The 15,126-nt window shown below is 43.7% G+C and overlaps 1 protein-coding gene across 1 annotated transcript in view; it reads left to right on the forward strand.

The window, feature by feature from the left end:
* The first annotated feature begins 5,370 nt into the window (after window positions 1-5,370).
* The window catches only part of TBC1D8B (TBC1 domain family member 8B), a 31,293-nt gene continuing 21,537 nt past the window's right edge, over window positions 5,371-15,126 (forward strand). Inside the window, exons 1-4 of the mRNA XM_041485016.1 lie at window positions 5,371-5,556; window positions 11,125-11,235; window positions 13,346-13,464; window positions 14,082-14,307. Of these exons, the coding sequence (XP_041340950.1) occupies window positions 5,427-5,556; window positions 11,125-11,235; window positions 13,346-13,464; window positions 14,082-14,307 (586 nt within the window). The 5' untranslated portion in view covers window positions 5,371-5,426. The remainder of the gene's footprint in view (window positions 5,557-11,124; window positions 11,236-13,345; window positions 13,465-14,081; window positions 14,308-15,126) is intronic.

The following is a 15,126-nucleotide window of genomic DNA, read 5'->3' on the forward strand; positions in this document are numbered from 1 at the left end:
AGTGACTTGGCCTTGTCCAGTGAAGGTAACTAAGGACATCTTATAAATGCACTTTATTTTTTTACCTCTGCATCTTTGACTAGTTTCTATTGTTTAGTAGGATTTTGTCTCCAATAAATAACTTAAGAATCTGGGGGGGGGAAGCAATGAATTTTCTTAGCTATAGTACAAATGAAATGGTTGTAAATATTTAATAATTTGTATTGAATTTGAATATGAAAATGTAAATGTAAATAAAACACTATTTTTGATGATCCTGACTGACATAAAATATTACCAGCTCTCATGGAAGCAGATGCTGAATTTGCCCTGTCCCACAACCTTGAAACACATCCTTCTTTTGGGAGACCAAAAAGAATCAGTGTTTGCTCAAAGTAACTGAAATAAGGAGTGCTAGTTATGTGCAGGATGCTTCTGTTACATGGATTGAAATTGTGCTGAGATGCTGAAACCTATAGCTGTAAGGAAAATCCAGCCACCTTAGGATGTGTTGAGTGAGCTGCTGAATTGTGCTTGTAGGCATTTTCAGCACAAGGCAGTCTGCCATGTGAACTTCAGACCAGACTGGTGCATCTCACTTTTCCTCACTTTTCCTTTGTCAGGTTGCTCAGCATCCCTTCCTTACTCCAAAGTCTACGTTTGCTTTGAGGAAAAAAACATCTTAAAAATTATTTCTTGTCCTTTGTTCTGTTCTGGCTGATTTGGGAGCAGTTAAGTCTTGTATTTCTTTATAGCTCAGTTCCAAGTCTAGTCTAGAAAATACCAGTTGGTTCTGAGCTCCAGTTACAAAGCTGACTATAATCAGACTCCACTCTGAAGCTGTCATTTGCTGTGATTACCTTTTTATTCTACCTCTGAAGTGCAGAGCAGTGAAAGGAACAGCCAAGCAGTAAATACGCAGCCCCTGATCACTTCATTCCGTTTCCATTTCACAAGGCTGGTATAAACTTACTGTGGTGTGTAAATTGCAATGTAGTAGAATCTTATGAGGATACAGTCTCATGAAATCATCTGCCAGTTTTGTGTTCAATAGGAGCAAAATTTGATGTTCAAGCCAAAAAATGGAAAGGATTCAGATCAATTCAATACATTGAAAGGCACTTTTTGGGTTGCTTTGTTTGCAGAATTCAAGCTTTACATTTCCTGCCTTTTAAGAGCAACAAACTGCCTTTCCCCCAGTACTTGTATTTCTAAGGGTCAGGTGAATGCACAGCCCTTTCTCAAGGAATGCTCCAGTGGAGAACTGGGGGGTGCAAAAGCTCCCATTGATGATGAACCTGTCATCTGTAGGATCAGATGAAGTCTGTGTGATCTCTCTAGGCAGGCTTGCTTGCTCGAGGCACTTATGCTAATTTTCAGAGAGAGATTTTTTTCAGAAGGAAATGTTCAGGGGATTTCATGTCAAATGTGACCACTGCTAAAGGACCACGAGCAGGGTCAGTACCTGAGCAGTGTGTGAGCTACTGCTAGGCAGAACTTAATGTTCTCCAGTTTTACAGCTTGATTTGCAAGTCTGTCATGTTCTTATCTGTGCAGATTTGTTTGTAATTAGTAGCTGTGCAAGGGATTTGGTTTAAAAATGAAAGTGTAAATTTCCTGAACACCATCTTGATACTGAACTTGGGTCTGGTTGCTGTCAGACTGCCTTAAAGAAATTTCAAAGATCCACTCTCACTTTTTTGTATTTCTAAGTTTCCATGGATAGCAGCTGTCTTTACCAACACTACTTAGGGGACTGTGCAGCAAAATGTTCAGGTTTTTTTTGGTGATGCCACGGGTTAGAATGTCTCTGGGTCATGTGTATATATGTTTGTGTGTGTGTGCTGTGGCATGACAGGCTCTTTCCTCTAAGCAAGAAGCCAACAGGAGTGTGCCTGGGGCTGGGGTTGTTCCTGAAAAGCAATAAAAACCTGCTGTTATTGTGCAATAGTTCTGGGGTTTTCTATAGATATGCTATTGCTCATGTGTAAGAAAATGGACATAATGAGCCCACAGGTGGTACAGTTGCTGAAATGTCTGCCTGTTGACTGTGTTAATATTCCCACTGAGTCACACAGACATGTCAATTCTTCTGTCCCCAAAGAGCAAACTGAACAGGTTCTGGCATCACTCCCAGTGTTTGCTCACTCCTTCAGGGAAAGGGAGGGAGTTACCCCTGTCCCTCAGGAATGCTCTGATCTAGACATTTCAGTCAAACACTTGTGTGCTCTCAAAGGGCAACTGGGAAAGTTTTTTTATCCCTGCAGGAGCGGAAGCCTTGTTGCCTGGTGCTGGATTACTGTGCTCTCTTGTAAATCAGGCTTTACAACAGCAGGGCTTCATTCTAAATTTAAAATAAAAATAATACCATTTTCTCATCTTGAAGAAAATTTTCAGGTGTCCCTATAGAAACACAGTTTCAGATGAGAATTTTGTTTAAAGGGAAAAGCAGAACTTGTGATGAGGGCTGCAAACATATAAAAGCAGTTTGAGTCACAAGGGCAGTTGGACTCTTCATAAAATGGAGAGATTTGGTCCATCTCAGTCTTCAGAGGGAAAATTCTGCACTTCTCAAGTGACCTAACAGTTGGACATAATAAATAAAGACATCTACCTTGCCTGTGTGATTTAATGTAATTTCTTTCCATGTTTAACACGCCAGCACAGAAGGTAGCCCTGCCTTTTCCCTCAAGTTTAGACTGATGCCTTGCCTGTGCAGATGTGAATGGGGCTCCTCTCCTGCAGGGGTGTAATGTCTGCATTTTGGAAGAGATCAAAGGAAATCTACTGGCTTTGGCAATTAATTTTGGTTTCAAGAGAAAACTGAAATCAAATTGCAGTGTTCATGCAGTGTGGACTAAAAATTATGTAATACTCCTAGAGGAACTCTGCACTGGTTGTTCAACTGCTGGTTATACAGAGTGAAGCCAACAATTATTTATATAGCTATTTATTTATGTAATCTTGACATGGTTATTTGAGGGAAGTAATTTACAATTTCTAGGATAAGTCTTGAATAAGTGAAAGAAAAATTCTGCAGCACAAAATAGATCTGTGTTGCTGTAGAAGGCATTGATTACACTATAGCATGATTGTGCACTGATTAAGGTTTTCAAGTGGCTAAAAATAAATTCCTCCATGCCCATAGAGGAGCACTCTTTGCATCTGAACAGTATTTGGTTAAGAATCCAGTGCTTGAGGGAACTGGAAAAGAGAAAGATATTAAAGGGTTTGAAACATGGAGAGAAATACAGACATTTTCCAAGCAGTAGCATTTTACTGTTAAATATTAGCCAATTAACAAAATTTGAATGTTATATAAGCAAATAACACATGTCCTAACCTGTCCAGTGTGTGTGAGTCACCAAAAGGCAAGCTCTTGGTAGGAAATGCCAAGGGCATCTCTCCTTAAAATTAGCATCAGAATTAGAAGATCTGTGTTAGGTCCTTAATTTCCTGTATCCAGGGGCTTGTCTAATTGGGGAAAATTAAATGGTAAACACTCTCTCTCGGGGAATGCTCTTAGAGAAGCAGGATCCATGCAGGAGCCAGTCAGTCAGTTCAGCTGGTAAATCCCCAGCAATGTCTGTTACTCCTGGCTCCAGGTGGGGCTGAAGACACTGCCTGATGAAGGGCTGTGTGCCAGGGTGTCAGGGACTCTCATCAATGGCTGATCTGTGTTAGTTACCATGTGCTGGCTAACGACTTTTATTTTTCCTTTCTGGTAAAAGTAGACCACCAGAAATTTGTTGCTTCCTCTTCTGTTATAAAAACAAGCAAAAGAATTGTAATAGTTAAATCTATATTCAGTCCCCAAAGTACAGCTCTTCAGTTCTGCAGCTTCCATTGCTGTGGTGCAATGAGTGACTGAAAAGGAAAAAAGTCTTATGCCAGTGCAATTCACTCGGTTTTGAAGCTTCCTGTGAGTTAAATGCGATTGCACACTTGGGTCTGCTTTCACACTGGTCCTCTGGGTAGGTGTTTGCTTGTGCAGCTGGAAGTAGATGGGCATTGCCAAATAATTTCTGTGACTGCTTGGCAAAACCTCACTGTGCCTGTGCTCACAAATAGCCTAGTGCTAGCAGCAGCATTTTTGGTAGTGAAGTACTATTGAAAAGCATGAAGGAAGGCAGTATAAAGCAAAAGTGCCAAGATTGCAATGTACAGTTAGTGCATAATGGGCATAATTTTTTTTTAGAAAGACCTCAAAGCAGAGGCTGAGTTTAAACAACTGTCTGCTGAATATTTTGTATGACACACAATCAATAAAGCAATATTCTTGAAAATCTTAGGAAGGTCAGTTGTGCTGGAAATAGAGTGCTAAGTGCACAGAAGTTCCTGGGTAACAGGAGGACCTAGTCACTCCATTTGTACTGAATGATTTGTGTTAGGAGCAGGAGCGAATCCTACACGGAGATGGCAAAGTCCTGGGCACCAGAGAGTGGAGCAGAGCAGGCAGTGGGGCGCCCATCCCTCTGAGGGCTTGTTTGTGCTTTTTGGCAGCCTCTCTCTGCCCCAAACCCCGCCTGCAGTGGAAAACACACCTGGGCGCCAAACCCCGTCCCTAGTGACGCCCGTCTGTCCCGTGGGCTGGAAGCGGAGTCAGGTTTGGGCAGAGCTGAAAACGGGACCGTGCCCTGGGCAGAGCGGGCACGGCAGCTTCTGCCGCGCCTGGGGAGAGCTGTGTGCGGAGCGGCGCAGCGCCTGCCGGGCACACAATCCCTGCCCGGGCACACAATCCCTGCCCGGGCACACAGCCGGGACCCCAGTCCCTGCCCGGGCACACAATCCCTGCCCGGGCACACAGCCGGGCACACAATCCCTGCCCGGGCACACACAGCCGGGACCCCAATCCCTGCCCGGGCACACACAGCCGGGACCCCAATCCCTGCCCGGGCACACAGCCGGGGCTGGCACCCCACTCCGGGGCACACATAATCGGGACTCAGCACCCCGCTCCGGAGCACACACAGCCGGGGCTCGGCACCCCGCTCCGGGGCACACACAGCCGGGACCCCAATCCCTGCCCGGGCACACACAGCCGGGGCTGGCACCCCCGCTCCGGGGCACACACAGCCGGGGCTCGGCACCCCGCTCCGGGGCACACACAGCCGGGGCTTGGCACCCCCAGCCCCGCACCGTGGCACAGCGCGGCCCGCACCGCTGGCTCCCACTCCGGAACAGGCCGTCGGGGCTAACGGGACAGCCCCGCCCCGCCACGCGGCACGGAGCGCGCAGGGCCCGACGGGAGCTGTAGTCTCGAGGCAGGGGAATACACAGCCGACGGGAGTTGTAGTCCTATTACAGCAGCGCAGCATGGCCTCTTGGCGGTAAGGACTACAGCTCCCAGCATGCCTTGGGAGCCCTGCCCTCCCCTGCCTGGCGCCGCAGCCGCGAGCGCGGAGCGGGCACGGCGGTGGAAGCGCTGCGCCGTGAGGGGCCGCGCGATGTGGCTGAAGCCCGAGGAGGTGCTGCTGAAAAATGCCCTCAAGCTGTGGGTGCAGGAGCGCTCCAACCAGTACTTCGTGCTACAGAGGCGGCGGGGCTATGGCGAGGAGGGCGGAGGCGGGCTGGCAGGTACTGCCCCCGTGGGGCTGGGGCAGGGCTGGAGCGGGACGACGGGGGTCTGTCGGCCCCGGGACTCCCAGCCGGAGCGGCAGGAAGGGGACCCGCTGGAGTCCTGGAGCCCTTTGCTGGGTTTCTCATGGGGCTCTTCTCGCCTTCCTTTCCCTGGGTAGCGCGGCCCCAGGGGCAGCAGGGTCCGGCGGGGCCGGGCAGCGGGCAGGGTCGGGCGCTGGCGCTCTGCGTGCCCCGGTCACCGTGGGCAGCACAGCCCGCTCGGCACGGGCTGCAGAGCCTCTGCTCCAGCGGGGCCCGGCGCACATCATGGGCTGCTTGGTGCAAGTGGACGCGTCTGAAGAAGGACTGATCTGCCTTCGTTTGTTGGCAAGATGCTCATTTCCAAATCCCCTTTTCTGCTGCGTCTGGGGCTGCTTGAGATGAACTGCTGCTCAGGCATTTCGGATTGCTTGTTTTAAAAGCAAGCATATGATTTGATGGGGCTTGTCAGCAGTGGTGGGTCAGGAGAGTGACAGAGGGGTGGGACAGGAAATTGACCATTGTATAATAAACTTTATTCCATGAGAACTTCAAGGTATGGAGCTGAGTTTCTATTTAGAGTTCTTGCCTGTTTGTATCGTCAGGAGCTGCAGGGGTCCCAGCTACTGCTGAGACCTCAGTGATGGTGGCAGCTATTCTGACTAGAACTGACTCCTTTATAGACTGGTGGTGTCTGTCGTTGACCCTGTCAAGGAGAAATGCTACAGGGAAGCAGTGTAAAGTCATTCCTCAGTGGGATCTCGAGAGTTTTGCATTTCTGTAGCTTTTCCAGGCTTTCTCTAATTGTGTCATCCTAAAGCAAGCTATGTTAAACATGAGACATAATTGTCGTGTGGGAACATTTATTAATTTCATTGAATAAAACCACAAGGTTCTAAATTCTGGCTGGTGAATTTCAGATATAGCAATGGCCCTTGCAGCTGGAGGTGGGTCATTCTTCATTGGCATCTGAACCACTGGCAGGGCACATGGAAAGTGTGAAAGAAAGCATCCCAAAATCCCAGGTTGCTATGCATATCATAGTATTAGAAGCAGGTAGGTGATGTCAGGCCTTGGCTTAGAGCTAAGGATGATATATTGTGAGCTTGGAAGTCTTGTGGGGATCAGGCTTGATGGCCTCTTCTCTACCTTGATATATCTGGAAGCCAAGGAGACCAAGTTGCTGTGAAGGCTGACTTTCCGCATGATAAAATTCATTTAAGGACTGTGATTAAAGTGGAACAGTGAGAACTGGAATAAGTTGTTCTTCTGAAAACCTCCTCATAGGCTTACAGCTGGGTAGACAGCTGGGCCCTGCAAGTGCCCTTTGAGTTTTGGGGAAGGTGAGGTTTCTGTGACTGCTCTCCTGTTCTTGGTGGCTGTTGACAGTGTGGGAAAAACACTTGGATGGGATAGTTGCTGTAGTATGCTTTTTTTGATGTGGCATTGCACATTTTATTTCTGTAACTTCTCTTATAAAAAGATTCTTCTGTGCAAGTTACGTTTTTTCCCTGGACAGAAACAAAAGGAGTGAGATGTTATTGAATTAAAATTGTGATTAAGAAAGATTAACAAGACAGTTGCATAAAAATGCAATTACATTTGTGTTTGCAGGTTTGGAAATATTTAAACCTCCTAGGTATAAGGCAGCATTAATTTCATATTGCTGCATGTCACTTGAGAAAATTAGCACTTCTTTAGGAAAAAGCAAAGCACAGCTGCTGTGTTATGAAATCATCCCAAATGTACAATCCTGTCCTCCTGAAGAGCGTTTTACAGCTGGTGAGACAAGGCCCGAGGTCACTGGCAGCACTGAGGAGTGAAAAGAGGGAGGCAGCAGTGCAGGAATCACAAGGGAAGAGGGGGACAATGCCTCAGGACAGAAGTGGAAACAGAGATGGGCAGTGCTGCAGGGTTTGAATGGCACTAATGGGGATGTGACAAAGGATTCCCAAAAATACAGGAGTACAGTTGGTAAGACAGGCTCTAAGGAGGGAAGTTCTGGGGAAGCAGCCAGTACCTGGAGAAAGGTACAGACAAAGGATCAAGAGATAGATGTCAGCAGAAGTGCTTACATGGAGGAAGGCTGGGAATGCTGGTGCTGTCCTAGGAATAGAATGCAGTCTGCAGTTGGATTTGTTTGTATGACCCCTCTGGACTGACAGGGGCAAGACCAGTTTGTAGATGACACAGGGGGCTGTTGTGGCTCGTGTGCACACACCACCCTTCTGAGTTTGGTTGTGTGGGTGACTTGTGAGCAGGTCCAGCAATACCTTGTGCTGGCTGTGCTCAGCCTTGCCTCCCTCCCTGCTTAGCTTTACACTTCATTCCCTTTTTTAGAGCTCCTGAAGGATTCAGGTGCTCTAGCCTGTCTGAGTGGTGCTCCATTGGGTAATTCCATACAGTGGGCTGTCCCAAAGTGTGCTGTCTGACAATACAACTGTGTGACCATGTCCTCTGGTTGTTCTGTCTCCTGCAGAGCCACTCTGGGAGAGCTGATCAGGTTTTCCAGAGTGGATGGATAAGAATATAGTTGTGAATACGTGTGCTGTAACTAAGGTCTAGTGAGATTAGGCATGCTGTTCACAGAGCTCTAGCTTTAGTTCTAGTTTAGGAAGGACCTTGGTTAGGAGATGGGTATGCAAATGAGTATTTAGTGTCATAAAGTTCCAACCTTTCACAGAAATTTCAATGCTGTTTTTTTGTGGCATGTCTCTGAGCTAATGCTGATATTTTTCTAACCAAGTGTTTTAGAGACATCTTGGGGATGATACATGTGTATTTCAAAGCTATTCTGGATCCTTGCCCTTCATTTTGGTTTCTAGATTATTTTACCCTATTTAGTGAAGCATCCAGGGTATTTCCCAGTAGTTTTACTCAGGCAGCTATGAAACTGAAAATGTTTTCTAAAAGCAGAGCATGTTTTCCTTATAAATGTTCATCACTTTTCAAAGATACAGCTGAAGTCATTCTCTGAGCAAAGCAGGAGGATGATTAGGTGGAATCCTCAGGAAAAACTCTAGTTTTAAGCAGAGATGAAAGTAGGGGACCCTCTGTAAGTTGTCCCTTGGTTCCCATTGGGAAATAGCAATCCAAGGAAGTGCCTGGGGAGAAACACACAAGAACTTGAGGGTATAGCAACCCTGACCAATAATGCAGTATTCCAAACACTGGCAGCTCGTGGAGGACTTTCAGGACTAGGATGAGAAGGTGAGTGAGCCTCTGCTTGTTCCTCACAGTTATGCCAGTGTCCATAGCCATGGAATTGGTTTGTACTGAGGGGCTGTTTATTGCCTTAGGCTCAAGCCTGGGGTCTGGATCCCATTCATGACTCGTGGCAGTGCTGAGGTGATGGATACTCACCTGGTACAGTTCATTGTGTCTAAAATCTGATGACCTTCCAAGGAGACAGGAGCTGTGATGGCATGTTGAGGAGTGCTTCTTTCTAGTGCACTGTGGTGACTGTTGGCTCAAGCTGACTTAACCTTATAAATGGTGAATAATATCCTTGTACTCTATATTATAACAGAAAATGTTATTAGGAGATTTGTGAGTGAAATAATGCAATGTTTGCTGAAGCAAAGCCATCTTTGAGATCAGCTCGGTGGCATGACTCATTCAGTAAGCAAAAGCTGCTTAAACAGACATGTTGTTAATTATTCAATGTCTGTCTTCAGTCAGGAACTACAAAATAATTCTACTTTCCAACAGCAATTTACAATCTGTTAATTGCAGACAAGACCAGAGATGTAAAGTACTGCTCTGGTTATGGGGATTTTTGTTTTGTTTTGTTTTTCTTCTTGTTGGTTTTGGGGTTTTTTTTGTGGTTTGTTGTAATTGTTTACTTCCATGTTTTTGAGGAGCTTAAACAGACATGTTGTTAATTATTCAATGTCTGTCTTCAGTCAGGAACTACAAAATAATTCTACTTTCCAACAGCAATTTACAATCTGCTAATTGCAGACAAGACCAGAGATGTAAAGTACTGCTCTGGTTATGGGGATTTTTGTTTTGTTTTGTTTTTCTTCTTGTTGGTTTTGGGGTTTTTTTTTTTGTGGTTTGTTGTAATTATTTACTTCCATGTTTTTGAGGAGAAGCAAAAACATTTGAAACTTGAATAGCCACAGTGAGGTAGTCCCACAGGCTGAAAATGTATGAAAAACATTTGAAACTTGAATAGCCACAGTGAGGTAGTCCCACAGGCTCTGTGCTGAAAATGTATCCTCAGGAAGACCATGCTCTGAGGATGAGTGTCTAGACTTATAAAATCTGCTTTATTTTGTTCTTTCACAATTTATATTTTTCAGGATTTGGAGGGAGTTAATGGAAAGAAAGTGAAACCCAAAGTACCAAAGCAGCCAACCTAAAAATTCCAAAATAACTTTTGAGGGATGCATTTGAAGTTGTCTAAATCTAGTGTTTCTACAGAATATTAAAAACCAAAATAAAAAATAATAATTTTCTGTGAAACAGGGAAGGGTATTTAAAGGTATAAAGATTCCATAAAGACTATGTTAGTTTTGTATTCCAGCTGTCTGCTGGCATTTATTGGGAATGCTTTTCCTCCATGATCTCAACAGATTTCTGAAACAGACTTTACAGCAGCTCATTGAGTAATTGTGTCATGATATTTTGGGCAATCTCATCTCTTATTTTTCTGTTCTTCTGTAGGAGACTGAGAGCCTTGTGTGATGCTTTGGTAACTTTGCTTCAGTTGAATTTTCTGTTTCTGTGGCCGTGCTAGAAGGGTGCAAACATAGGAAATGCAGGAAAGAAGCATAAGATCCTGTTGATTGTATTTTTGTTTCTGGTGTAACAAGAAAAGATTTTATGGTGCATCAGGAATCAAAAGTTTCAATTGTTTCTTCAGTACTGATTTTTCATCTTTTAGAACTTCCTGATTTTTAGATTTTAAAGGATCAGTTAAGATATCTGGGCTAATATCTTTATTACTGCACAGTGAGAGAGAATGATTTTGAGTCATTATGAAGTGCACCCTCATTTTTCCAGACAGTGTTTTTGTCCTGGTTCTGGAGAGATGAAGTTTGTCTTTTTAGTGAGATTAGTATATTTTCATCTGAACTCTATTTAATGGGAGCTAATTCAATACTCAGTGGCAGGGAGGTGACAGCCAATTATGGCCTTGAAGGGCTCTTTCCTTTGCCTGGAAAACAGAACAACAGTAAATGACTAATTAAGAGGCAGTTCAATTACTGGTTGTGCTCACTGAAGGCCGGGACTGCCCTGTTACATTTCTGGTTGTGCTCTGGTTTCACATACTGCATGGTCGCTTCCACAGGGGTCATCTCAAGAAACTTCTTCACCCTCATTTGTGCTTCGTGTCTTTTACTGGATCAAAATATCACATCCCAAGGAAGTTCCTCTGGGAATACTTTGTGCTCTTCTCAGTTGTGCTTCTTACTTTCTCAGAGTTCATTAGTCCTTACTTGGGCAGTGTTCCTGTTCCCCAAGGAACGAGTCAGAGGGGAGTGTGCGTTTCAGAACCCGAGTTTCACTGTGCTGTGTACATTTTCTTGGACACTACAGGGCTCCTGGTGGGAACATTAGATGCAGTGTTGGACTCGACGTCGAAAGTGGCCCCGTTCCGCATCCTGCACCAGACCCCCGACTCCCAGGTCTACTGGTCCATCGCCTGCGGTACGTACTGAGCTCTGGGAGCCAGCCAGGCCCAGCGAGTGCAAAGGGAGGGTGCCAAGTACGGGTCTCATTTTTGGCTTAATCCTCTCACATTGTTACTCATTCTCATGACCTCTAAATGGTTAAAAAGCATTTTCAAGCCTGAGCTTGACAGCAGAGTATGGTTCCAGTTTTTCAGAATAGAACTATGGACTCTTCCTATTACTCCTTCTGATTGCCTGCTTTCTGCAGGAGCCCTTCAGGTACCAAAGCCTTTGGGCACTGTTACAGTGACAGAGGCACAATCTTTTTCTTTGTAAGGTGCAAGGATAACTTGACATAATTCAGGATAAGCTCCCAGGATCAGCTTATTCCAAACTGTGCTGTAGGTAGGAATAACAGTAGATGCTTATCCTAATATTTTTGTTTGCTTTGTCTCTGCATGTTAAAACATGCAGGTTCACAGTCATGGTCAGAGCTGAATTCTTCCTCGTGTCTGTTGCTCTTGTAGTATAAGTTCTGTCTCTTTCTCATGTTGTGTTACTAATCAACAGGGAATGGAAAAGTAAATACAGATTTGTTCTTGTAGCTTTAATTTAGTGTAATTGCATGTCACTTTAGAAGGGCAGCCTTAAAGAATTTTAACAGTTTGTGAATTGGCAATAAGTAACATTTCAGGGCCACTTCTGAAGAAGTCAGACCTGGTGATAGGCTATCAAAAAAGTACTTTAATATGTATGTTGGAAGTGTGCTCTGGGGAATTCTGCTGCCACCAGGTCAGCCCTTGGGAAAATACAAAGGGTAATCTTCATTTTAGGACTGAATTTATATAGATTTTGTGCTGCATAGATCTGCTTTACAACAGAAAACTACATAATATAATTGTCCTAATTGTGTTAGATTGTTTCTTCTGTGAAGAAATTCAAAGGATGACACTTTGTTCCTGCTATTACATATTAAGGGTCTGAAACAGTGCTCTTAAACCATTTAAACAATTACAAAAAATGTTTCATTATTTCTCGGTCACCTCTGTGCCTCTGATTCACATTGTGACTTGAATAATTGGCCTACATGTGTAGTCTGAGAAAAAGAATTACTTTTGAGATGTAATTGCTATGTTAATTACTCTTCATATAATTTGTTAAGTGTGGCTGCAAATCCACCCAGTGTAATACAGTCTGACTATTCAACTATATTTAGAGCAATTTCTATTCATTCACAGGGCCACTTTAATTCTGTGGAGTGCATTGAAAGTTGGTTAATTACCCTTTACAAAGTAAGCTGAGAAAAAAGCAATTGTTCAAGGTGTGTTCTTGCTTGAGGGTATCAACAGTATGTGATCACACTGCCTGCTTTGATTGGTGAGCATTCTTGTGGAGGATGAAGCTGTCAATTAATTTATATTCTAGAATGCCTTTATTCAAACCTGTGTAAGTTTTTCACTCTCCCTGTTCCCCAGCATCTGATGGGGAGTCACTGTCTTTAAAGCACTGACTGTGTTTTGAATTTGCTGAAACCCTGCGGTTTCACTCGTGGCATCTCAGCCCTTGCTGCCACCCTGGTTCCAGTGATGTTTGCTTTACATCCTCACACGTGTAAGGGATTTTGCACAGCAGGCCTTAGCCTTGAAGTTCTGCTCTGGAAACTGTTGTGGGCCAGTGATCAAAGCTGAGGATATCAAAGGCACAGATTTAATTTCCTGCTGAGCCTCATGGGTTTGGTCTCACATTTCCCACATTCTGGCCTGTTAAACTGGGCGTGTTGCAGTGGTGCTGTGCTTTCCATGTTGGGGAGGTGCTGCTGACAGGAAGGAACTGTCAGTCCAACTTAGGCTTCAGCACTGAGCCACATAATGTTGAGAAAGCTGAGATGCTTTTGGATTTAATGGCCAGAAATAGAGCTGCATAAAGGACTTGAAAGATAAAAACACAACAGTGCATATGTTTCATGTACACTGAATACATTTCCAGTGTTCACAAGAAGTAACAAGAAATTTAAGGCTTGTGATTTTGACTTGTGTATCTAAATTGCTCTGTGACTCAGGAATTTGCTAAGTATTCCCTTGATGAATAGTTTAGGTGAAATGATTGAAGTCTGTCCTAATTTAAAGTAATACTTTCTTTTTCAATAGGATCCAGCAGAGAAGAAATAACAGAACATTGGGAGTGGTTAGAACACAATGTTATGAAGACTTTATCAGTGTTTGATTCAAATGAAGACATTACGAGCTTTGTCCAGGGAAAGATAAGAGTAAGTAACAGGCATAATTGGGAAAGGCTAAGCATTCTTTTTCCTTTAACTGTACACAAATAGTATGTTCTCTATAGAATATTCAAGGACAGCATTGTAATGCTGCCTACTCTGAGTAGTATGTGACTCTTCACTTTAACATGTGCCATTGTTCCTGTGTCTCTGCCCCATAGCTAAGTAAGATTGTTGGACATAAACTCCACTTAGTAAATGACACATCAAATGCCTTTAGACAGTGGTCTAAAACTGTTGATAAATTATTTCACAGTAATTTTAACAGTGCCTGGGAAGCATATGGTCTGTTTTTTTTTTTTTTTTTTTCTCCATATATGCTAAATATTTAGCCCAGGAACTCTTGAGATTAAGTGAGGAAAATATGTCTGTTTCAGAAGGAGACACAGGAATGTGTGTCTTGCTTAAGGTGTGTTGGAGACTTGGTGGATGAGTCTGAAATAGCACATTTTATTTGTGACCTATGATTTGATCCTCAGACTCTTCTTCCCCTTCTAAAACTTGCTCTCCTGTTAGAAGAATGCTGTGCTGTGTGCATGCAGGTGCATATATGACAACCACCCACATGGACACATGCATGAAGTAATGTGATTTTTTTGTTGTAGGGTTTGATTGCTGAAGAGGGAAAATATTCTTTTGTAAGAGAAGATGATCCTGAGAAGTTTCGTGAAGGTCTTATGAAGTTTGAGAAGTGCTTTGGATTACCAGAGCAGGAGAAGTTGATTACCTACTACTCATGCAGTTACTGGAAGGGCAGAGTGCCCTGTCAAGGATGGCTGTATCTTAGCACCAACTTCCTTAGCTTCTACTCATTTTTGCTTGGAGCAGAAAGTAAGTGAGCCTTGATGCTGAGCTGTGTCCCTTCATGCTGCACTGCTTATCTTTCCAATTAGGAGGAATTCTTCCTGTGTGCTAAGGGAGCTGTTTTGACATGTGAGCAGATGTCTACAGAGATGAGCAGAAACTGCCAACATAATTTATGGAAATGCATACATTTGTGTAACATACTACTCAATATCCATTATTATGCTTCCTTAATTCAAACTTCAGAGAGAAGTCAGACTTCCAGAAATTGGCTGTAGCTAAAATTGGTCCATCATCTTTAGTTCATGCTGCAATATTAACTCTGTGAGGATTACAGTTATTTCTTCACACACAGGCTTAGTATTTCACATGGGTGCACTGCATACTGGTTATAATTGCACATGACTCTTTTTTTCCCTGTGTAACATTAGTTTGAAATGCCCAAACAAATGCTTCTGATAGTGTGTACTATAACTGTATTTATGTGAAAAATGGAAAACATACAGAAAATGGGAACCTTACAATGCTGATTTTGATCTGTATTGAGAAATGCCATAGCTAAAGGGCACAGTTCCTCTGCATGCCAACACATGATGGATTTAATTTGAGAAGCCCTATTGGTGAGCTGTTGAAGGGGGTTGGCTTATATGATGGTGTTTGTTTGCTGTTTGCAGTTTCACATAAGGGCAAGGAAAAGGTGATGTAAACTTGTGTTGTCATACGTGGTCTGTGTTTTAATGTTTTTCTAATAAATTTTTTCTAATGGAATTAATTTTTAGTAAGTATGCAGAAAATGCATTTTGTGCTTATTAGTTTGTGGTCCTTTCCAAGTGTGTTGTCATTTGG

Source organism: Pyrgilauda ruficollis, unplaced genomic scaffold (assembly GCF_017590135.1).
Source record: "Pyrgilauda ruficollis isolate IOZ18807 unplaced genomic scaffold, ASM1759013v1 scaffold7, whole genome shotgun sequence".
Classification (NCBI taxonomy): domain Eukaryota; kingdom Metazoa; phylum Chordata; class Aves; order Passeriformes; family Passeridae; genus Pyrgilauda; species Pyrgilauda ruficollis.